Below are 25,173 nucleotides of genomic sequence, written 5' to 3'. Positions count from 1 at the left end.
GGTGGCTCATGTCTGTAAACCCAGCACTTTGGGAGGCCAAGGTGGGTGGATCACTTGAGGCCACGAGTTTGAGAACAGCCTGGCTAACATGGTAAAACCCCATCTCCACTAAAAATTAAAAAAAAAAAAAAAGTAGCTGGGTGAGGTGCTGGGCGCCTGTAATCCCAGCTACTCAGGAGGCTAAGGCAGCAGAATCATTTGAACCCAGGAGGCAGAGGTTGCAGTGAGCTGAGATCATGCCACTGCACTCCAGCCTGGGTGACAGATCAAGATTCTGTCTCAAAAAAATAAATTAATTTGGCTGGGCGCGGTGGCTCAAGCCTGTAATCCCAGCACTTTGGGAGGCCGAGACGGGCGGATCACGAGGTCAGGAGATCGAGACCATCCTGGCTAACACGGTGAAACCCCGTCTCTACTAAAAAATAAAAAAAAAAATTAGCCGGGCGAGGTGGTGGGCGCCTGTAGTCCCAGCTACTCGGGAGGCTGAGGCAGGAGAATGGCGGGAACCCGGGAGGCGGAGCTTGCAGTGAGCTGAGATCCGGCCACTGCACTCCAGCCCGGGCGACAGAGCGAGACTCCGTCTCAAAAAAAAAAAAAAAAAAAAAAAAATTAATTTAAAAAAAGCTGGGACCATAAGTTTTGTTTGTTGGATTTTAGCACAGAAAAGCATAAGAAAGAAATAGTGCATAATGCCATTGCTAAGATCACATCCTTAATCTCAAAAAGTGAAAAAGGAATGCAAGAGAATGGTTAAATATGTTACAATACATTGTCCATCTCCTCTCTGAAAAAAGCTTGTGTCGACAGTTTCTTGTGTTAACTTCGCAATATTTTTTCTACACATCCTTTCCTAAAAATGCAACCAGAAGGCACCAACATTTATTTATTTATTTATTTATTTATTTATTTATTTATTTATTGTTTTTTGAGACAGAGTCTCACTCTGTCACCCAGGCTGGAGTGCAGTGGTGCGATCTCAGCTCACTGCAACCTCTGCCTCCTGAGTTCAAGTGATTTTCCTGCCTCAGCCTCCCGAGTAACTGGGATTACAGGCGAGCACCACCACGCCCAGCTACATTTTGTATTTTTAGTAGCGATGTGATTTCACCATGTTGGCCAGGCTGATCTCAAACTCCTGACCTCAAGTCATCCACCCACTTCGGCCTCCCAAAGTGTGGGGATTACAGGCATGAACCACGGCTCCTGGGCCGGAAGGCACCACACTTTACTTGTTGTCTTGCACCTGGAGGTTTTGCTCACTGCCGTGGAGGGTCTCCCTGTTTTCTATGAATGGCTGCAGAGTGTCCCCCTGACACACGCTCGCACTGCAGGGTGACCGGTCAGTCCCTGCTGACAGGCACACAGCTGGTTTCCAGTTTTGCTCATAGGAAGTTCTACAGTGGGTGCCGTTTTACAGCTGCCTTGGCATAGCTCTCTGTAGGTTCAGTGGATATGGCTTTAGCCCCACAGCTCTGGTTGTCACAAGTGTCCTAGTCATGCTGTGCTGTGGCTGGCCTTTTCTTATTCTTTTTCTTTTTCTTTTCTTTTTTTTTTTGAGATGGACTCCCGTTCAGTCGCCCAGACTGGAGTGCTGCGGGGCGATCTCGGCTCACTGCAAGCTCCGCCTCCCGGGTTCACGCCATTCTCCTGCCTCAGCCTCCCGAGTAGCTGGGACTACAGGCGCCCACCACCTCGCCCAGCTACTTTTTTTGTATTTTTAGTAGGGATGGGGTTCCACTCGATTAGCCAGGATGGTCTTGATCTCCTGACGTCGTGATCTGCCCCCTTCAGCCTCCCAAAGTGCGGGGATTACAGGCATGAGCCACTGTGCCCGGCCCGGCCTTTTCTCTGTGTCACTTCTCGTCTGCCTTCTGTCCATCTGGCCCCCACGCCCATTGGAGCTCCCAATCTTCCTCACTCAGGGTAAGATGCAGGACCTCCCTACGCAGGCCCTGGACAAGGGAGTTTACTGTCCCTCCTGGGAACATGTGTACAGTGTTAGTTCTCACCCAGGAAATTTTCCCCCAAGTCCATCTAGGACATTTTGGAGACACTTCTGGTTGTTACAACTGGGGGCTGGGGGTGGCTATTGGCATCTAGTGAGTGAATACCAGGAGTGCTGCTCACCATCTGTGTTAGTTGGGGCTGTCCAGAGAAACAGAACCGGTACTACGGATATATACAGAGAAAGAGATCTCTTGTAAGGACTTGGCTCAAGCAACTGTGGAGGCTGGTGAGTCCCAAGATCTGCAGACGAGACCCAGGGACACTGATGTGTGTTCCAGGCCAGAGGCTGGCAGGCTCGAGACCCAGGAGGAGATGTTTCAGTTTGAGTCCAAAGACAGGAAAAAGCTGATGTCCCAGTTTGAAGGCCTCAGGGAGGAGGAGTTTCCTCTTACTTAGGGGAGGAGCACCATTTATGTTCCATTCAGGCCTTTGACCTGAGAGATGAGGCCTGTCTGCCTTGCAGAGGACTGTCGGCTTCACTCAGTGCTGTGGTCTGAATGTCTGTGTCCCCCCAAAATTCAATGTTGAAGCAACCCCAAGGTGATGGTATTAGGAGACGGGGGTATTCGGGAGACGATTGGGTCATGGGGAGGAGTCTTGGGAATGGGATCGGTGCCCTAATAAAGGAGGCCTCAGAGAGCCCCCTTTCCCCTCCACCACCTGCCCCTTCCACCATGTGGGGACACAGCGAGAAGGTGCTCTCTATGAGGAAGGGGCCCTCTCTGCATGCCAAATCCACCAGCTCCTTGATCTTGGACTCCCCAGCCTCCAGGACTAGGAAAACACATTTCTGTAGTGGATAAACCACTCAGTCTAGTATTTTATTATAGCAGCCCAAATGGACTAAAACATCCAGCCTGCCAATTCAAATGTTAATCTCATCCAGAAACACCCTCAGAGACACACCCAGTCAGGTTAACACATGAAATTCACCATCACAGCATCCTACAATGCCAAGAACAATGCCTTCCGCAACTCAGAATTCCTTGATCCAAATGTCAGTAGTGTGGAGATTGAGAAACCCTGGCGTAGAGGAAAGAGCTGCATTTATCTTGATACGAAGGCGTATCTAGGATAAATCTCTATGAAAGGGTGTTTGCACACTTTTTATTTTAATAGATATTGCCAAACTGTCCCTGGAAGGATTGCACTAGGTAAGACTACACTCTACAGTGTACGAGAAGGATGTTTGGTATCTCATGGCCTCTCCAGCAGTGGTTATTGTCAAGTGTTTATATTTGGAACATTTTTTTCTCATCAGAGAGCTATAGAACCAAGCCTTTGACCAGCAAATCCAGGGACTCTGTAGCCTGCTAGTTTTACTGTTTTCTAATTATTTTGATAATACAATTCACTGGCTGCAGATGTGGTGAAGCAGGTTGACATTCCTGAGGGCTGAGAGTCATTTCTGTGTGTTGGGGCTGATTGTAAGCAGCGTGGCTGGGTCTGTACAGTGCTAACTTGAGGTGGGTCCCCTTGCAAGAGGCCAAGGACAGAACTCACGGGGGTTGTCCGCTGGGCTGGGGAAAGACATACTTCCCCTGGGGTGGGAACTTGCAAGAAGGAAGAGAAGCAAGGCTCAGCAAGGGCCTGGGTCCCAGACATCTTCACGGAGGATGCCCTGGGCAGAGGCCGCCCCAGGGAACAGCCCTAAGCCAGGCACCCTCTTCCTTCCCTCTGCCCAGCCCTGCCTGTCACCTCCTCTTAACTTCCATCCCTGGGGGACTCTGCTTCTCCTTGGTCCTGCAAGCAGGAGCATCTTCCTGGAGCCAAGTGGGGCCCCAAGGGAGGTCTGGTCAGTTTTAGTTCCCCATAGCCTGCTTGCTTGTGGGCCCCCACGGTCCCCGCCCTGGAAGCATCCCGTAGTTTTTGGCACCTGGTGTGGGCTGGCCCTTGCCCCATTCTCCACCCCTGGGTGTCTCCCAGCCCTTTCCCGGCAGGTCCCCCTGCAACCCACCCAGTGCCTGGAAACCACACCAGGGTGCCGGAGGCCTTGGGGTGCAGGCATTGGCTTCGTATGCATGGATGGTGACACATTCTTGTACAGTCTCTCTCTCGGGCACAGAGAGGGTCATGAGTCCTGCTGGCCAAGCCTGCCTACGCCATAATCCAGCTCTTTATCACTGCTGCCTACAGCACTTGCATAACCCTGTGACTCAAGACGTTTCTGTCTGCCTGGGACCTGCCATCACTGTTCCCATCAGTCCTCTGGAAGGTTCCCAAGGGCTCCTCCCTCCTCTACCCCAGCAGGTGGCTGGCCTGTGCCTGCTTCTTTAGTGGGGTGCCCATGCAAGCTCCCTGGTGCCTCCGTGTGGCCTCTCTTGGCCTCCTCTCTTCCAACCCTTCAGAGCTTCACTCTGTACTAACCCTTCCTGCAGCCCCCCGTCCGCACCCAAGGTCTGCGGTCTGTGTTCTACGAAGCCTCTGCCTGTTACTCTCTGAAACCTGCGGTGGGAGCACATCCTCATTGCTTCAGTGGCTCCCACTCCAGCCTCATCAGTGGTGCTCTGTGGCCAGTTTCAAGCCTGATGAACTCCAGGCTTGCTATGATGTTTCTCGATCCTTCTCTCAGCTACAGAGTTGCCTACAGAGGTTCTGCCCAGGAAACATGAGGAGAAGGGTGTCCTGCTGGGCACAGTAGGGGATGGCTGGGGCCCTTCTCTCCTCCACCTTAGCCACGCCAGGGAAATATGTCACAAGGCCCAAGGGCTCTCTCCAGGCCTAACACCCCACCCAGCCTGCAGGACTGCTCTGTCCCCACAAGCATGGTGTCCGTCTCTGACCTTCAAAGTCCTGCCCGGAACAGACGCTGCCAGCCTTTGTCTTGCCATAGTGCCCTACCTCATTAACACTCCCTCCTCACGCTTCTCTGTCACTTGCTATTTTTTGAGACTGGACTGGAAACCAGGAGTCCTCTTATATTTATTTTTAATAGGTAAAATATGTACACGTGTGTATAAAATTCAAAAAGGAAAAAAGGTTATAGAGTACAGTGAGCTGTTTTTTTTTTTTTTTTTTTTGCCACCACCCATTCTACTCCTGGTATGTAACTGTTACCAATTTTTTTTTATGTATCTTTCCAGAGATATTCTATGCATGCCTGTCAAAATATGTGTGTATGTTGTATATTTTCATACAAATGGTAACAATATTCATAGTGTCCTAGCTTTCTTTTTCACTTGCTGTATCTTGAAGATCACTCTATTCTTCGCAATGACTGCATACTCTATCTCTGATGGATAATTTAGGTATCTACTTGCTATCTTTTTTTGACAGTTATGTAGATTGTGGTTATGTAGATTCTGTTGTGCACAGATTTTAATTTTTTATTGCAATAAAATATTCATAACATAAAATTTACCATTTTAACCACTTTTTTCTCTTTTTTTTTTTTTTGAGATGGAGTTTTGCTCTTGTTGCCCAGGCTGGAGTGCAGTGGTACGATCTCGGCTCACTGTGGCCTCCATCTCCCAGGTTCAAGCGATTCTCCTGCCTCAGCCTCCCAAGTAGCTGGGATTACAGGCGCCTGCCACCACGCCCAGATAATTTTTGTATTTTTAGTAGAGACGGGGTTTCGCCATGGTGGCCAGGCTGGTCTCGAACTCCTGGCCTCAGGTGATCTGCCTGCCTTGGCCTCCCAAAGTGCTGGGATTATAAGCGTGAGCCACCGTGCCTGGCCTTAACCACTTTTAAGTATACAGTTTGGTGGCATTAAGTACATTCATAATATTGTGCAACCATCACCACCATTAATCTCTAGAACTTTCCTCATCTTGCAAAACCGAAACTCTGAATCCATTAAAAGCTGGCTCCCCATTCCTCCCTCCCCCAGCCTCTGGCAGCCATCATTCTACTTCCTGTCTCTGTGAATTTGACTGTTCTGCTACCTTGAGATTTTACCTTTTTTTCTGTGACAGGGACTCACTCTGTTGCCCAGGATGGAATGCAGTAGTGCAATCACAGATTACTGTATCCTTGAACTTCTGGGCTCCAGTGACCCTTCTGCCTTAGCCTTCTCAGTAGTTGTGACTATGAGTGCGCCATCATGCCTAGTTAATTAAAAAAAAATTTTTTTTTTGTAGCGATAGGGTCTCGCTGTGTTGCCCAGGCTGGTCTTGAACTCCTGGCCTAAAGTGATCCTCTTAACTCAGCCTCACAAAGTGCTGGGATTATGGGCATGAGCCACTGGGCCTGTCTGAGGTTTAAATTTTAAATATAGACAAAGATGTCAGTCTTTTCTCTGATGGACTATATATTTTTTCTGTCTTGTCTAAGTCGAAGATGATGCTAATGCTATGGGATGCCCTCATTGGGGTGGAGTTGGAGCATCCCCAATTATGCTGCAGCACTGAGTTTCACTGGATTAAATTTCTAGCTGTTGAAATGATGAGTCAACTGAGATGAGCTGCATTAATTTTAATAATACGGCCAAACTGAACTCTAACATTGGACTGTCACCCTGGAGAGCATTTTCCTGGAGTGTAAGAGAGAGGTAGACGCAGGGCAGGTGCTGTGATTGTCCCCTCTAAAACTTGTGTTGAAATTTATCTGCCATCGTAACAGTATTAAGAGGTGGGATGTTTAAAAGGTAATTAGGGGCTGGGTGCGGTGGTTCATGCCTGTAATCCCAGCACTTTGGGAGGCTGAGGTGGGCGGATCACTGGAGCCCAGAAGTTTGAGACCAGCCTGGCCAACATGGTGAAACCCCATCTCTATAAAAATACAAAAATTAGCCGGGTGTGGTGGCACGTGCCTATAGTCCCAGCTACTCAGAAGGCTGAGGCAGGAGAATCACTTGAACCCGCAGGGCAGAGGTTGCAGTGAGCCGAGATTGTGCCTCTGCATTCCAGCCTGGGTGATAGAGCAAGACTCCATTAAAAAAAAAAAAAAAAAAAAGTAATTAGGTCATAAGGGCTGTGTCCTCATGGGTGGGATTAATGCCATTACAAATGGACAAGTTCGGCCTTTTGGCTGGAAGCACCATCTTCCAGTAATTTGCCAAAATGGTGAGCACAAAGGGAAGAGAAGAGGGACCCAGTATATGTTATCTAAGCCTTTTAGAAAACAGGGAGTTATTCCTTTGCCCACATACATGCAAATCTATATGAAAGGTGATATTGTAGACATCAAAAGAATAGGTACTGTTCAAAAAGGAATGCTCACAAATGTTACTGTGGCAAAACTGGAGCAGTCTACAGTGTTACTCAGCATGCTGTTGGCATTGTTGTAAACAAGGGCAAGATTCTTGCCAAGAGAATTAATGTGCGTATTGAGCACATTAAGCTCTCTAAGAGCCAAGATAGCCGAGACAGTGAAGGAAAATGATCAGAAGAAGGAGGAAGTCAAAGAGAAAGGTACTTGGGTTCAACTGAAGTGCCAGCCTGCTCCACCCAGAGAAGCACACTTTGCGAGAGCCAGTGGGAAGGAGCCCGAGCTGCTGGTACCCATTCCCTCTGAATTTATGGCATAATAGGTACCACAAAAATAAAAGACCTCTGTACTACCAAAAAAAAAAAAAAGATATAAAAAAATCAAAGTGCAAGTTCTGTCTTTTCCTAACTCTCTCTTTACCCTTCTGCCATGGGATGCCTCCCATGCGATGACACAGCAAGGCCCTTGCCAGATGCTGACATCTTGATACTGGATTTCCCGGCCTCCAGAATTGTGAGCAATTAGTTTCTGGACATTATAAATTAGCCAATCTGTGGTATTCTGTCACAGCAGCACAAAATGTACTAAGGCAGAGAATGGGGAGCTGACACTCTGACAAGACCCCAGGAAAGTGACTGCTAATCCAGGTAACTGGCATGCCCATCTTTGTATTCCTGCGTGGGGAGGAGCTGTGTGCTGAGGCCCCTGACTCACCATACTGGGAGGACCTCTCAGAATCGGTGGGGTTGCCTCAGGACAGCAGGGTCTTATCCCATGGCAGGTTCAGGTGACCCAAATATTTGAGTCCGCCCTCAGGAAATATGCCTCAGTTCCATCTGGCTGGGCATCCTGAGTGCTGCATCCGGGCTCCGTTCTTGTTTCTAATTAGAGAGGTAAGTCACATCTTTTATGCAAAATTCAAATGTTACAGAATCATGTAGCATCATCAGTGCACATCGCCAAAGAAAATCTCAGTTAACAATAAGACACATATTCCTTGTTTTCTTTTCTATTCAAACACAAACATTTGTTCCTGTGTTTCACAATGTATCATGGCCATCTTGCATATCAAAACATAGACCCAGATCTACCTTATTTAAGAAATGTGTGAGGATTTATTCATTTTGTGAAATTTTAGAGAAGTGGTACATGAATAAATTCTCTGGGAAAGAGTCAACAATATATAAATGTAAGAGGAAAGTTGGCCCAGTGCAGTGGCTCACGCCTGTAATCCCAACACTTTGGGAGGCTGAGGTGGGCGGATCACGAAGTCAGGAGTTTGAGACCAGCCTGGCCAACATGGTGAAACCCCGTCTCTACTAAAAATACAAAAAATTAGCCAGGCGTAGCGGCACATGCCTGTAATCCCAGCTACTTGGGAGGCTGAGGCAGGAGAATGGCGTGAACCTGGGAGGTGGAGGTTGCAGTGAGCTGAGATTGAGCCACTGCACTTCAGCCCAGGCAACAGTGTGAGACTCCGACCAAAAAAAAAAAAAAAAAAAAAAAAGAGGAAAGTGAATTTCCTCCCCCAGTTCTTCCCACTTCCCTCTTTCCAGAGGGACTAATAATCTCTTTTCCTTTTTTGTTTCATTTATATACACTCTCACACATTTGTTTTACTTAACTGTAGGCCTTGAACATCTTTCAGGTCAGTACAAAACAGGCCTAACGTATATTTTTACTGGCTGTATGGTTTTTCTGAGTATGTCACCATTCAGTGATTCTGAGAGTCATCTGGGAACTGTTAGAACACGGGTTGAGGAGGCCATCCTGAAGTGTCCTGAGCTAAAAACCAAGTCCTGTCATCACTCCTGTCTGTATGAACATCCTGTACATATCTCTGAGTATTTAAGGGAGAGTTCCATAGGATTAAATTTCTAGCTGTGAAGATGAGTCAAATGAGATTAGCGTCATTACTTTTAATAATATGGCCAAACTGAACTTTAACATTGCAATGCGTCCCCACCCTCACCAGCAGTGCATACGTGTGCTGTCCGTCCCCTCCCCATCACCCATGGCAAACACTGCCTAAGACTGTTTCACCACACTGATGTATGAGACACTTCATTATTTGTTTTTGTTTTTGAGACGGAGTCTTGCTATCACCCAGGCTGGAGTGCAGTAGTGCGATCTTGGCTCACTGCAACCTCCACCTCCTGGGTTCAAGCAATTCTCCTGCCTCAGCCTCCCGAGTAGCTGGGATTACAGGCGACTGCCACCATGCCTGGTTAGTTTTTGTATTTTTAGTAGAGTTGGAGTTTCGCCATGTTGGCCAGGCTGGTCTCGAACTCCTGACTTCAAGTGATGCACTCACCTGGGCCTCCCAAAGTGTTGGGATTACAGGCGTGAGCCACTGTGCCTGGCCGACACTTCATTATTTGAATTTCAATTAATTATGAAAGGAGCTGAACAACGAGTGTCTTCTTTTTCTGTAAATGAACTTTTAATTTTGGGATTACTTTAGATTTACAGAAATGTTGTAAAGATAGTACTGAGTTCCTATGGGCTCTTCACCAGCCTCCCCCAAAGTGAACACACATAACTGGCACATAGGCCCAAACAAAACAACTTACATTAGTATGCTACTATTAACTAAACTTTAGGTTTTATTTGGATTTTATGTGTTTCCCCATCAATGTCCATTTCTGTTCCAGGATCCAATCCAAGATCCCATATTGAGTCGTGTCTCCTTAGGGTTCCCTGATCTGTGACACTTCCTCAGTTTATCCTTCTCTTCCATGATCATGGCAGTTTTGAAGTCCTGGTTAGTCTGGGTCAGTCTCCCATTCCCCCAGATCCTTCCTTCTCCTGGTTGGTCTCTCATCCCCTCAGTAAGAACTCTGTGAACTGTCCCTCAATTTGGGTTTGTTTAATGTTCTCTAATGATTAGAAAGGGCTTATGGGTTGGGGGGAAACGCCACAGAGGTGAAGTGCCCTTCTTATCATGCCATGCCAGATCGTGGCAACACGTGGTCTCACATACTTTCTTAGGAAAATCCTGAACACACATAAAAATAGCAATAGTAGAGTAAGAACTCATTACTTGGTACTCCACAATTATCAATGCTTTTCTTTTTTCTTTTTTTTTCTTTTGAGACGGAGACTCGCTCTATTGCCCATGCTGGAGTGCAGTGGTGCGATCTCGGCTCACTGTAACCCCCGCCTCCTGGGTTGAAGCTATTCTCCTGCCTCAGCCTCCCGAGTAGCTGGGACTACAGACACCTGCCACCACGCCTGGCTAATTTTTGTATTTTTAGTAGAGACGGGGTTTCACCATATTGGCCATGCTGGTCTCGATCTCCTGACCTTGTGATCTGCGTGCCTCGGTCTCCCAAAGTGCTGGGATTACAGGCGTGAGCCACTGTGCCCGGCCCTGGATAGCTTTTCAATATGGTTGGAAGACATTTTCATTTTACTTTTCTGTTCTCTTCTCCATCCTTTCTTCTTCCCTCCCTTCCTCTATCTTTCCTTTTTAACACAAAAGGAGAAAGCACTAACAGTGCTGGCAGTCTATATCGGACCTAGATGGAAGAGCATAACACATCTAATTAAATTGTTCCCTCTCTTGGCTCAGACTGCCATGACAAAATACCATAGGCTGTGTGGCTTAAACCACAGACATTTGTTTCTCATGATTCTTTTCCAGCCTTTTCTTCCAGCCTCCTCAGATGGGAACCCTCTCCTCTGCATTCCCACTGTTCATCCCCATATTGTGTTTTTTTTTTTTTTTTCTTTTTTTTTTTTTGAGACGGAGTCTTGCAGTCACCCAGGCTGGAGTGCAGTGGCAGGATCTCAGCTCACTGCAGCCCCACCTCCCAGATTGATGCAATTCTCCCGCTTCAGCCTCCCGAGTAGCTGGGATTACAGGCACATGCCACCACACCCAACTAATTTTTGTATTTTTAGTAGAGACAGGGTTTCACCATGTTGGCCAGGTCTTGAACTCCTGGCTTCAGGTGATCCACCTGCCTCGGCCTCCCAAAGTGCTGATATTACAGGTGGGAGCCATCGCACCTGGCCCCCCACATTTCTTTCAAAGCACCCGAGTTGAGGAGGGGAAATGGCATGTTCTGCCCAGGTGCTGTTACCTGTGAATTTAAAAAGAATGATAAAACCAAATTTGAATTAAAAAAAACCTTTTTTTTGAGAAGGGTCTGGCTCTGTCAACCAGGCTGGAGTGCAGTGATGTGCTCTCAGCTCACTGCAACCTCCACTTTCTGGGCTCAAACGATCCTCCAACCTCAGTCTCCTGAGTAACTGCAACTACAGGTGTGTACCACCATGCCCCGATAAATTTTTGTTATTTTTTGTAGAGATGGGTTTCACCATGTTGGCCAGGCTGGTCTTGGACTCCTGAACTCAAAGTGATTCCCTCACCTAGGCCTCCCGAAGTGTTGCGATTACAGCTGTGAGCCACCGTCCCCAGCATGAATCTGCTTTTTATCACCATATAATGTCAATTTTAAAGTATCAGGGATATAATATACCTCCATTGGGGGGGGGAATCAAGATACAGAACATTTCCAGCACCTTAGAGGTTTCAAGGAAATATTTTAATGCTTAATATATTATTTAATCTCACCCCAACTCTCCTTTTGCAGGGTGCTGAGAAACTCAGTTGCAGTCATGTTTAAGCTCCCCTGGCCTTGTAGGGGCGTGGGAAGGACTGAATTTTGTGAGTCCTAAGGTCCTCTCTCTCAGGGATTACTTACCTCCAGGAGTGGCTGTTTCTGCCACCATTTCTCAACCATCCCTGTGGAGGGTCCTGAGCAATCTCCCACCCAGCTTCCCCCCGCCAACCCCCTTTTTTCTTTTTGAGACGGAGTCTCACTCTGTTGCCCTGGCTGGAGTGCAGTGGCACAATCTGGGCTCACTGCAACCTCCACCTCCCGGGTTCAAGCGATTCTTCTGCCTCAGCCTCCCGAATAGGTGGGACTACAAGCGTGTGCCACCACACCCAGCTAATTTTTGTATTTTTAGTAGAGATGGGGTTTCACCATATTGGCCAGGCTGGTTTCAAACTCCTGACCTTGTGATCCGCCCGCCTTGGCCTCCCCAAGTGCTGGGATTACAGGCTGAGCCACCGCGCCCGGCCTCCCCCACTTTTTTTTTTTTTGAGACAGGATCTCACTTTGTCACCCAGGCTAAAGTGCAGTGGCTTCATCAGGGCTCACTGCAGCCTCAACCTCCCCGTTGCAAGCGATCCTCCCGCCTCAGCCCTGCAAGTAGCTGGGGCTACAGGCACACATACCACACCCAGCTAATTTTTTGTAGAGATGGGGTTTCGCCATGTGGCTCAGGCTGGTTTGGAATTCCTAAGCTCAAGCGATCCACCCACCTCAGCCTCCCAGAATGCTGGGATTACAGGCGTGAGTCACCATGCCCGGCCCCAGCCTCCCTTTTGAGGCCTAAAATGGGGGAAAGAGATGCTCAAAGCCTTCAGCTCATTTTCCTGAGTCACTGGCCTGATTTCACTACAATTCCCAAGGCCTGGCAAGGTGCCCAGCCGTTCTCAAAGTTGGGTCTGCAGGTCCTCTCTTTTTGAACTACATAACTGTAGATGTTCTTTACAATGTATACGTCAACCAATGCAATATACTGCAACAGACCGAATGCTGAAGCACATGTGACAACCTATTAGATCAGATTTTAAAAAGATTCGCAAAAGTGTAAAACAGTACCACTCCTTTATTTTGGTGGTGGGCGGGGAATGTAATGTTTACTTTTTTTTTTTTTGAGACGGAGTCTCACTCTGTTGCCCAGGCTGGAGTGCAGTGGTGCCACCTTGGCTTACCGCAACCTCCGCTTCCTGGGTTCAAGTGATTCTCTTGCCTCAGCCTCCGGAGTAGCTGGGATTACAGGCGTGCGCCAACACACCCGGCTAATTTTTGTATTTTTAGTAGAGGCAGGGTTTCACCATGTTGGCCAGGCTGGTCTCGAACTCCTGACCTCAGGTGATCCGCCCGCCTCGGCCTCCCAAAGTGCTGGGATTACAGGCGTGAGCTACCGCGCCCGGCTGTTTACTTTTAAACGAAACAAACAACAAACTTTAAAGCATTTTAACTTACAATGTGGTAACATTGATAGCTGTAACCCCCATAAGCAAAAGCTTGGGGCCTTCATGTTTATGAGTATAAAATGGTCCTGAGACTAAGAGTTTGGGAAACGCGGTAGCTTTATGAAGCGGTGCCATTCTTGCCGCCACATCAGTGGATTTAGGAGCAGGACGGTCGTCGGTCCTCTGCCTCACCGCCAAGCAGGAGCCTCGCGCTCCAACTGCGTCCCTCGAAGTCTTCGGGCAAAAGCGGGGCTGGGGAGTCCAGTCGTGTCGCCAAGCCACGTTTCCTCGCGTGGAATGTTGGACAATGTTCTCTACCTCACAGGACCATCGAAATGACTGCGTTGGGTATCCCCGTGACATGTACGATGAGTTAACACCCTATTCTACAGAAGAAAAAGCTGAGACTCAGAGACCCCAAGAGCTTTGCTGGGGTCCCGCGACTAAGCGGTCCCGAGACCCAGACAACCGGGCCACCCGGGCAGAGCCGGTCACTACCCGGCGCCGAAAAGCCGCCGGCTTCTCCCGCCAGCTACACATCCGGCGCCGAGGCCGGAAGCTTCTCTTCCGGTTCCCAAGACCGCGTTCCGGAAATGAGTCACTCTACCAGTACCTAAAATGGCCGCCGGCCCATCCACCGTCGCGATCAATGTAAGGAAAGTGGTCACGAACCCGGAAGTTGCCCGACTCCGTCATGGCAGGCGCCGGGGGCGTGGCTTCCGGCGGCCACAGCTTGCTAGTAGCCGCCGCAGGGTCGAGCGGGGGCGGCAGCTGACAGGCGCTCCTCCCCCGACGGCAGCGGCTGGTGCCCAGCGAGGCGGGCGGCCCCCAGCTCGCGTCCCCGCGTCCCAGCCCGCGAGGCGCCAGGGCTGCGCCTGGGCATGGAAGAGGGGAAGATGGACGAGAATGAATGGGGGTACCACGGAGAAGGCAATAAGAGCCTGGTGGTGGCCCACGCGCAGGTGAGCGGCGGACGTGCGGCGCAGGTCCGGTACCTCACTCCGACGGCCGGTATCACCCCGCCCCCAGTATCCGTTTCCCCAGCAGGGTCGGTTCGACGTCCTCCTGGTACCTTCCTCCTCCCCGGCCGGTCTCCGGAATTCCCCCCTACCCCGTGGGTTCCTCATCACCCAATATCCCCTCTCTACTGGGTCAGTCTCCCATTCCCCCAGATCCCTCTCCTGGCCGGTCTCTCGTCCCCTCAGTATTCCCGTTCCCCGTCAGAGTCAGTTCCACGGCCCCCTCCACGCCCCGTCGGTGCCGCTCTCAGCCTCACGCGGTGCCGCCTCCCGCCTGGATGCCCGCCGGACTGCCAGGCCGCAGTGGGGCGGAGGCTTAGCTGGGACAGAGGGCCCGGCCAGCACTGGAGGAAGAAGCAGAGTGCCCACAGTGCTGTTACTCTCAGCACCAAAAGAGTTCGGCCTCGTGAGACTACGGAATTGCTGTGCTGTTAATAGTAAGGGGATGTTACCCACAGGTCCCTTCTCAACCTTTTAGAATTTGAAGGGTTTCACCTGAATTCAATGAGGGTGAAAGTTTTAGAAACTGCAGTAAGATCTCGCAAAGGTGAATCCAAGAGTGAAGGATGTGGGTCTGTGTGAGGGCCCAGATCTCTTTGACCTTTTGCTGTCTGGTACAAGCATGCAGGAATGTGGCCGGCTGGAAGGGGGGAGGGGTGTGAGGGAGGCGAGGATAGGTGTCATGTAGGGAGGAGTTAGAGCATGGGTGTTAAAGGCACAGGAATCTCAGTTCTGCCACTGCCTGGTGGAGGCTCAGTGTTGACATTTGTGAAGTGGAACTACTAATAGAATTCACTTTGTGGGATTGTTGGAAAGATCAGTTATGCAGGAACCCATCAAGTTATGCTTAGCAAGTGATAATTATCATCCCCTTGGACAGATAGATAAAGTGAAAATAAGAGAGGTTGAGGGCACTACCCCAGTCCAACAGCTTGTCAGGGATGATGTAGGCAGTGGAGTCCTGCCTTGCTTCTGTTGTTCCTATGCTGGATGCATTGGTCAGCTGTAGTGTAAGCTGCAAACACCCAGGTAGTCCCCAGGTTGTGCCTTTGGATTTTGTTGCTCTTTAGCACAGGGAACGAAAGAGCAGAGACTATAAGCTTTGCTCAAGATCTTTAGGTGAATTAATAATGGACCAGGCTAACCTGAAGCTGTCGTTCTCTTGTGTAGTCAGCTGTTGGGGAAAGTGAGGGATATTTCCGCTTGAGTCCTGATGTTGGATTACTGTGCCGATCCCCTGAATCCTTTCCCAAAACAAATACTAATCTTCCAATTCCTTGGTAAGATTAGATGTATCTCTGCATTTTAGGTAAACCTAAGGCTTTCTTTAGTGAGGGCTGATATATTAAGTTTCAAAAGTAGTGGCAGATGAAGCAGCAAGTTTCAGGCTTGGAGCAAAAGGACACCCATGTTGAAAGAGCAGAGGCTTTGACACAGTTGCCTCTGGCACTGGGATCCCTCTGCATGTTCCCGACAAGTGCGTGTCCACCCTCTTCCCTGAGTCCACCCCCTTTCCTGAGCAGGCATCTCCAGGGCAGCCTGGCCCTACCCTGTTGCACAGCTCTGATTGTAATGCTTGTTTATTTTTATTTATTTATCTATTTAGAAATGGAGTCTCATTCTGTTGCCCAGGCTGGAGTGCAATGGCGCGATCTCGGCTCGCTGCAACCTCTGCCTCCTGGGTTCAAGCAATTTTCCTGCCTCAGCCTCCTGAGTAGCTGGGATCACAGGCTTGCGCCACCATGTCCAGCTAATTTTTGTATTTTTAGTGAAGATGAGGTTTCACCATGTTGGCCAGGCTGGTCTCAAACTCCTGACTTCAAGTGATCCACCCACCTCGGCCTCCCAAAGTGCTGGGATTACAGGCATGAGCCACCACACCAGGTTGATTGTTTATTTTTTATTTCACCTTTTCAAATTTACCTACAGCCACGAGGCTATTCTAGACCTATACTATTCGTTCTTTTTTTTGAGACGGAGTCTTCCTCTGTCTCCCAGGCAGAGAGAGTGCGGTGGTGCAATCTTGGTTCACTGCAACCTCTGCCTCCTCGGTTCAAGCAATTCACCTGCCTCAGCCTCCCAAATAGCTGGAATTACAGGCACCTGCCACCATGCCTGGCTGCTTTTTTTTGTATTTTTAGTCGAGATGGGGTTTCACCATGTTAGCCAGACTGGTTTCAAACTCCGGACCTCAAATGACCCGCCCGCCTCAGCCTCCCAAAGTGCTGGGATTACAGGCGTGAGCCACTGTACCCAGCCTCATTCTTTGTTTTAAATCTAAATTTGCTTTACTGTACTCATTCCTGTTTGGTTGTTGTTTTTAGCTCATCATTTGAAATTGAAGATTATCACTGCACGTAATCTCGTGAGAAAATGTTTCCCATCAAGTTAAGGTCAGATGGAGCCTGTGCCTGATATGGTAACCTGAACCAAGCTGAGCCCACCAGCTCTGCCCTGTGGTGTATTTGCTCAGGCTGTGGACCAAGGAGGAGAGAACAATTCCTGGAAGGCAGCTTTTTAGGAACTGTTGAGTTTGAGCAGCGGGTATGTGTCAGTGGGATAGAAGATGGGTGAGGGAGAACAGGAGGAGTCTGTGGTCCTGTGGATGCTGAGCATGCGCCCGGCCTCCCTGCAGCTGGGTGTGGGAGCAGGTGGACCGTGCTACTCTGCTCAACTCCTTAGATCCACCTCATTCAGTCCGAGAGAGAGGGAGGCCTTTGCCCAGTTTTTCCAGGAAAGGAGAGGGTTGCTTTCTCTGAGAGGGCATCAGCTCCTCTCAGAATTGAAATGTCCCTAGTGAGTCCTGTGCTGACCCCCATGCCCTCCACCGTGAGAACATGATTCACCTTCAGCCAGCCTGAGCCGGTCCTGCAGGAGCCGAGGGTCTAGGTAAGGAGATCTGCTTGGTCATTGGCTGTCAGCACTAGAAGGAGCGCAGTGACGTTCTTCCTGCAGTATGCAAACATGGGATGAGAGAGAGCCTTCTGTACAGCGCAGTACTTGTAGGAAATGAGGCCTGGGGATGGAGGAGCGAGGTGTGGGCTATGGGAGGGTGTGCTCAGGGTGGGCAGGAAGGTAAACAGCAGGCCAGCCATAGAGAGGCATTTAAAGGTGTTCCTGACAGAAGGTGGTCAGCTTCCCCAAGGCCTTTCCACTCAGAGACGGCCCAGGACGATTCTCATTTTGCCTGTCAGTTTGCATTCTGCCTCTGGGATGGTTGTGCACCTGAACTTTCCCAGGCGCAGGTAATGACGGTGTTCTCTGCCTTGTGTGGTGTGGACCCTGTGGCATGCTTGAGAGGCTCTCAGCAGCCTGGCATGTTCCCTGGTGGGTGTTTGGAACCTCAGACACTGACCCTGTGGGGGCTCCTTGGTTGGGGGAACTTCTCATCTGGGCAGTTTCCTTGTTGCAGCCTGAAGGTGCAGTACTTGGGCTAGTGACCACATCTCAGGTTAGCGAAGTCCACAGACTGCCCCTTTATGCACTGCCACAGGATTTCTCTCCCGTGTTACGCCTGCACCTGCCTCCTTCACCTTCAGCTTGTTGGTTTTGGCTCAGTGTCCTGTCCTGTGAAGGTCACTTTAGGTTTGGTTTGTCATTCCATCTCCTAGGTGTCTTTAGATCTGGATCGTGCACTTGTCTAGGGCACTGAGCCCCTTCCGGACCACCTCAGCCTTGGGGAGCAGGGGCAGAAGGGGGCCCACTCCTGTCGTGACACTAAGCCATCATGATGTTTTCCTTCTTACTGACAGAGGTGACATGAAAGACTTTGCCATTTAGTTGGCTTACCAGCAAAGAACATTGATCACGTGTGGACAAAGCTGCTCACTTCCAGTTGTTCCAGTTTCGTGACCTTTCTGAGAGTCTGAGAGCTTCAGATCATTTCTGCAAATTGTTTTGGTGCCTGGGGAGTTTTGGTGTCCCTTTGGTACCTGTTTGGTGCCTGGGATATTTGTCCGGGCATTGAAGGTGAAAAGTTGAAGCAGTCAGGTGCCCTCTTACTGTTTCTCTTCTCATCTTGTGTTTTAAGATTTCTGGTCCATAGATCATATATATACACATATACATATATATGTGTATGTGTGTATATATATACTTTTTTGCCATACAGCATTATTTTGTATATCAAAATTTTAATAATTTAGATGATTATTTTGTAGTGGATGGATTAAGTCATTCATATGAAGACCTGTTTACAATGTTATGTGGAAAAAGCAGGTTACAAAAGAAGATGCATAATGTGGTTATAATTACAAAATGATTGGAAGAAAATACATGAAAATGTTCTAAGTGGCTGTGACTGGTAGTATCCTGAATTGCTTTTACTTTTCTTTTGTTTTTAAAGTGTTTTCTAGATTTCCTGCAATGGATAGGTATGATACTCAGGAAAAAGATTAATTTTTAAAAAGTTAATACTCTTTGATTTACTAATTTCTGTTCTAGTAGTCCGTTCTAAGAGATAATCAGAAATGTAAATAAAGATCTTGTACACAAAGATATCCATTACAGAATCACTTAGAACAGGTTAAGTGGAAAGCCATTGTGCAGTCCTGCAGGGCTGTTAACTGGGCCATACTTCCTACTGTGGATGCTAGAAGCACATACGTTTATGTTCTCTATTTTTTTCCGACCATATAACATATGCCAAGCCCTTGGCCGCTCCCTTTTACAATTTTTAGCTGGACCTAGTTGAAATAGTCTTAGCTTTCTGTTACTGCCAGCATTTTGTTTAAACCGGTGATGTATTCTGCATTTGGGATTTTTAATGGCGTTCTGGGCTGACGCAGCTGATGTGGCTTCTTTCCTAGTGAGGTTCCTTCTCGTCTCAGCTGAGCTCATTGGAGAGCTGTGCTTATGGCTCGCTCTTTGTTTATTCCCATCTTTGTATCTGCAGTTGCGTGCTGAGGTCTGCTTTTTGGTGACTGTCAGCCTGTGACGGTGCCTCTCGTGCACAGGGGTTTGTCGGTTTGGCCTTGGCTCACCTCCTACTTTTACACCTTCTGAGGTGACACAGCCACTTTCCTTCTGCCTTACTGAGCCTCCTTGGTCAGAATTCAGTCAGAGCGAAGCTCCCCAGTGACTTCCTCTGTCTTCTGAGAACTGCTATCCAGGAGGGTGAGAAAAGCATCATTGCTGTGTCTGCAGAGAGCAAGGCTGTGCCTAGGGCCCGGCCACTCCTGCCTTGTTGCCAAGCAGTTGGGAGATCTGAGGGCCAGGGCTTGTTCACACTTCCCTGTGGCCCTCACTATGGGCCTCTAGGCAGCTCTGCTTCCTTTTACAGGTGGCCAGGCTTTCTGTGCCTGTAGGGTCAGCCCCACACACCAGATGTGCCCATCCCCACAGGCCTCCCCATGTTCTGAGTGTTGTGTGCGTGGGTGGCCTCCCCCATGGCCCACACCTGCGCCTGCTTCAGTCCTGCAGAGGACACCATGAGGTCAGGATGGAGTTGCTGAGGCTTGAGAAGGATGTGCCCCATACGGGTTGGACAAGGGGCCAGCACCTACTGCTCCCTGCCCACCGGCTGTCTCCAGTCTGGCCTCCTTGCTCTTGCCTGCAGAGTACTGGGCTCCCATCCTCCACAGGTATCTTGACAATGTCACATCTTCATCCCGTGTCAAATGGGCTTTGGATTTCTGTCTGAGGCCACGCATTCCCAGTGAAGCCAAGCTCACCCTTGGGAGCACCTCCTGTTGGAGCCCCGTACCGTAAGCCCTGCTTCTTGTTCCCTCCATGGTCCTACGCATACTGGACGTCCCTTTCTGGGTTGCAGAGGTGGACTTCGGCACCTCCTGCCCCCAGTGACTGACAGACCCTGGGCAGCCTTCCTCTGGCTGGGACAGAGCTGGAGCTGGAGCTGTGGGGGTGAGGTGAGGAGGGTCTACAGGGAGGGCAGCCTTTTGAGACTGGACATTTGGGATCCCCCATGGCCCCTGCCTGGGAGTCATCTTCACAGTTCAGGAGAAGCTGGAGCTGAGCGTCGCTTCTAGAAGGCTGGGGCAGCATCCTGAGGGGTGACCCCTGCTGCTGTTCTCTTTTTCTATCTTCCCTTCCCACAAAAGTCGTCTGATCTCAGCTTCAGTTTATCTCCTCAGCCTGATGGAAGACTTGACCTTGGTCCTTGTCCTTTGACCGATCTCTGGAACAGCTGGTTTTGTGAGTGATACCCCTCCAGAGTGAGTCCTCCGTGGGTGACAGGAAAGTCTCTCCTCATCTGTCCTGAGAGGCTCTTCTAGTTAGTAGCTTTAATTCCACCCATGAGGTGCCCCCTCAGGCTTCCCATTGGCAGGTGTCCCTTTTAATGTATTAGGGTTTTTGTGGCCTTCTATTTTTATTTAACACCAATTGTTGCTTCTCTCTGAAAATATAGAATATCAGAAGGAAGGAAGTGGAAAACACCCAGTATTTCTCTATGAAGAGAACAACTTTTGTTAACACTTTGGCGCACTTTCTTCTAGTCTTTTTCTACTTATTGTCAAGCATCGCTTCGCACTCTGAGAGCTGCATTGTTAGGTGATGATGTCATATGAACACACCTAGATGGTAGAGCCTGCCTCACGCCCGGGCTGTATGGGGCAGCCTGTGGCTCCTAGTCCTCAGTCCTAGTCCTCAGACCCATGCAGCATGGTTCTGGACTGAGTGCTGCAGGCCGTTGGGACACACTGGGAAGTGTCTAATGGGAAGTGGGATACAATGGGAATCTAAACGTAGAAACTGTGGTATTATAATCCTATGGGACACACCATTGTTTCATGCAGTCCATCGCTGACCCAAGTGTCGTTATGTGATCCATGACTGTATTTTGCTTTTATTAGGTAGTTAAGAATACTACGTATCTGTTTCTGTTTTGGGATTTTTTTCACTTAATTTTATAGCACAAATATGTAGAAACTCCTCATGCACGTCTTGTAGGATGCTCAGGGGTTCCCAGTGTTGCGTTGGCCGTCTTCGTGGGTGGGTTTTGCGGAAAGTCTTCGTACACATGTCTTTGAGCTTCTGCTGCTCAGGCTGGGCTCTTGGGTGAATCAGGCTCCTTGGCACATGTTGCAAATCGCTTTCCACACGGCCGTGCCACCTGCCCTCCCGCTGCAGCCCAGGAAGGGATTTTTATCGAAATGCTTTTTGCCACTTTTGTAAGTGACGAGTTGTGTCCCTTAACTTGTTAAATCTTGGGGTTATTTAGTGTGTGTGTATAAATGCATCACTCCTCTTGTTCTTCCTATTGTTTGGTGTTTTTGACTTGTTAAAATCCTTGATTTTCATTGAATTTTCCAAGGCAGTAGCTTTCCTGTTACCAAGAATAAAGGTGCAGCTTGGGCCTTGGTCTAGCATTGCTCTTGTTAAGAAACACCCCAGCCCTCAGACTGCAGAAGTGTCAAGTTCTTCCCTTGCAATCTTAACCCTTTTGCCTCACTTTTTTTTGTTTTTTGAGAGGGAGTTTCGCTCTTGTTGCCCAGGCTGGAGTGCAATGGCGCAATCTTGGCTCACCGCAACCTCCGCCTGCTGGGTTCAAGCGATTCTGCTTCAGCCTCCTGAGTAGCTGGGATTACAGGTGTGCGTCACCATGCCTGGCTAATTTTGTATTTTTAGTAGAGACAGGGTTTCTCCATGTTGGTCAGGCTGGTCTCGAACTGCCGACCTCAGGTGATCCGCCTGCCTGGGCCTCCCAAAGTACTGGGATTACAGGCATGAGCCACCGTGCCTGGCCCTTTTTCTTCACTTTCAACATTTTATTCTAGACGTTAAGAAGAAGGTAAGCTTCAAATATCTGGTTTCGGATACTTTTTGAAAGACGAATAGTATCATTATCTCCGTAGCTGGTAAAGATGTGGTGAGCTGGCAGGAGCTCAGAGCCTGCTGGGGTGTTGGTTCTTGTCCCCTCCTTCATGGGAAGTCCCCCAGGTGGCTGTGTTCACCCCCCTTCCCCAGCCGTGGGTGCCCCTTGGACTCATTGTGTCTTTCTGCTAATGAGAGCTGCTACGGTGTGTTTTCACCTGTTTCCTGCCAGCTGCCTGCATGAGGGGAGTAGGGCCCTATGGCCTATGCATTACTGAAGCCCTCAGCCTGGCACGTCTTGGGGACCACCCACCTCAGCCAGCCCAGGCTGATCAGGCGCCTCACATGGGGCAGTTGGCATGGGCTGTAGAGGATAGGTGAGCTGAATGTGTCTGAGTTTTGGTATTAATGAAAACTGGCTGATGCTGTGGTTCCCCTGGGGGTGTGTGGGTGGGTAGATTTCTCTTGATAGTTTTTGGATCATAAATGGGTGGGTGGAGAAAGCAGTTTCCCTTGAAATGGACGAATCATTGTATTCAGGTTTCCTTGGTTGGCTGTGGCTCTTGGGCTCCGTAATGGGAAGGGATAGCAGGAGATTTCCCGTGAGTGACAGCAGGGAGGTCAAGCCACTGTGTGTGGATGTGGTGATGGAGGAAATGTGAGGAAGGGGCTGGGAGGGCTGAGCGAGAGGGCCGCTTTGGGCTTCTCTGCCCAGGCTTGGAAGGCTTGTGTCCATGCCCTCTCTTGGGGGCAGCACAGTACCCAATGCCCCCAGCCCCTGCTGGTGACTCAGTAGCAGCGAGGAGCCTGGCCACCGGAAAGACGCTGAGAACCTCCCAGGGTCCAGGCCCTCCTCTAAACTTGGCTTCACCCCACGTGATCTTCCCTCATTCTGTAAACCAGGACTCAGTTGCCCACCTTAGAGGGAGAGACGGCTGGAGATGATGGACTTTAGGAGTGTATCGTGGGCCCTGAAGCACTGGTACTAGCACCTGCTGGCTATTGCAATAATAATTAATAAGTGCTAGCGGGAAGAGTGGTGTTACTTTATTATCCACAAGGACTGAGGCCTAAGGTCTGCAATCATTTAGGCCGACATCTTTTTCTCCTGGGACCTGTGTATGGTTTTTCTTCGTATAGTGCCCTGTTCAACTTATTTTTTAAAAATTTTTCTTCATAAGCCAGATAATGGCTTTCTGAATTATACTTTATGTGAGTAGTTTTGTATGTAATAATCATAGGAAATTTATAATTTCCATTTATAAATAGACAGAAAAGACCAGTTGTTCCCACCTTTCCTGGCAACAGAGTGGCAGGGAACTTTGGAAAGCTGAGTCCGTATTAGCAGGTGAATGCTGCCAGGGGAGGGGGTCCTATGTTCTTGTAGTTGGCATTTCTCTTCCTGGGCCCACTGAGCTCCTTCCTCTGAGGCTACAGTGGGGAATTTCCGCGAAGAGAAAGCTCGTGTGTCTCGGCCTGGCGTCACCCTGCCCAGGACTGCTCAGGACTGCTTTGCTACAAAAGTCCATTGTGCAGCTTATGAGTTAGTTCTGTGAGAAACCGAGAGAGGCCTTGCTTTCCTGTAGGTGCCGCAGAGCTCTGTGCATGCATTCTGGCAGGTGAGTAAGCTTGGTCCCTGTGGGTGGCGGGGTTTGCCCTGTGTGAGGGTCAGGGTGAGAGCTTGCACCATGGCAGCCTGGGTCAGTTTACACTAATCAGGGATTTAATGTAATATATTTTCTTATTGTGTTGATTTTCAAGCATGACCCTCAATCACACTTACACATCACTAGCTGGGCATCGCTGAATGCCTGCCATCGGTGGAGAGCTATACTGTGTTTGGTGCCTAATTGTTGGAGGGCGGGTCAGGCACAGTCAAATATCACACACCATCATGTGTAGGTGAGGAGCAAACACACTTTTAGGGGCGCGAGCTTCTGGAGAGCTGTCGAGAGTTGGGACTTCTGTCGATCAACTTCTGCCTTTCCTTAAATTGTGGTGGAATTATAGTTCCATTAAAATGATCCTTAGCCAGTCGATTCCCATGATTGATTGTTGATGCCTGCCTTCAGCTTGGGAGGGGACAGCGGTAGCATGCATGCCTTGATCTTGGCTTCCCCAGGTCTCAGCTTGGGGCTCAAGGAGGGGACAGCTATCTGCAGCATAGCGAGCCAGGAGCATGGCACTGGCTGGGAACTGGAGCTCAGTCGGAGGAGCCCAGGGGGCCGGGTGCCTGGGATTTAAGAGCAACAACGTACATTGTCTAAATAGGGCTGTGGGGAGCGGGCGGGGGAGTCTGGCTTGGTCTCCATAGGGCCTTTGTTGCTCCTTAGGCATCTTTTGATTTAGAAAATGGCCCTTCCTAAGCCGTCTTCAGTGCAGCCTGCTTCCTCCCTCCTGCTTAGGCTTTGCCCTGTGGCCTCAGCAGGGGCGCTACCCAGGGCGTTGGAGCCCCCACCCTTGCACTGCAGCTAGAGCCCCTCCCAGGCGCATTCTCCTTCGTACATATGATATATATTCTTAGAATGTATTTTTTGAACATTTAACAAATTGAAATATTCAAAATAAAGATAAATTAAAAAGAAGTTATCATAATCATTGCTACTTGGAGATGTTGTTAAACTTATGCCGAATGTCCTTTCAGACCTTTTGATGTAGACACATCATACTTACTTTATTTAAACATTTTTATTTTAAAAACTTGAAGTGTAACAAATCTACAGAAAAGTACTCAGATCATGGGTATAGCTTAATTATCACAAAGTAAGCGGACCCGTAATCCTCTGACCAGTCCCTTCTAGAACCTTCCTCGGCAACTATTCATGCACACCCAAGGGGTGGGCACAAGGGGTCAGTGTTACCTGTTTTTTGAGCTTTATATAAATAGAATTACACCCATATGTGTGTGTGTGCACGTGTTTCTCTTTTTATGAAAATTGGCTCATTCCATAAGCCCTGTTCGGTAGCTTTTTTCGTTTAGCAGCATGTGATGACCACACGTCTGTGTCTGTAAATACTGATCTTTCTTATCAGTCATTGACTGGTATTACATGGTTTGAAATGTGTGCCACTGTGTTTAAACCATCTCATTGTTGGGCATTTAGGTTATTTCCATTTTATTTCTTTCCTTAAGATCAAGTCCTGGGAGGGGCTGGTGGGTCAGAG

The 25,173-nt window shown here is 49.0% G+C and overlaps 1 protein-coding gene across 1 annotated transcript in view; it reads left to right on the top strand.

Moving 5' to 3' along the window:
* The first annotated feature begins 13,818 nt into the window (after positions 1-13,818).
* Positions 13,819-25,173, top strand: part of IPPK (inositol-pentakisphosphate 2-kinase) — a 64,231-nt gene continuing 52,876 nt past the window's right edge. Inside the window, exon 1 of the mRNA XM_025359983.1 lies at positions 13,819-14,178. Coding sequence (XP_025215768.1) covers positions 14,098-14,178 — 81 coding nt within the window. The 5' untranslated portion in view covers positions 13,819-14,097. The remainder of the gene's footprint in view (positions 14,179-25,173) is intronic.

This window comes from Theropithecus gelada, chromosome 15 (genome assembly GCF_003255815.1).
Source record: "Theropithecus gelada isolate Dixy chromosome 15, Tgel_1.0, whole genome shotgun sequence".
Classification (NCBI taxonomy): Eukaryota; Metazoa; Chordata; class Mammalia; order Primates; family Cercopithecidae; genus Theropithecus; species Theropithecus gelada.
This window is presented reverse-complemented; position numbering and strand designations above follow the sequence as displayed.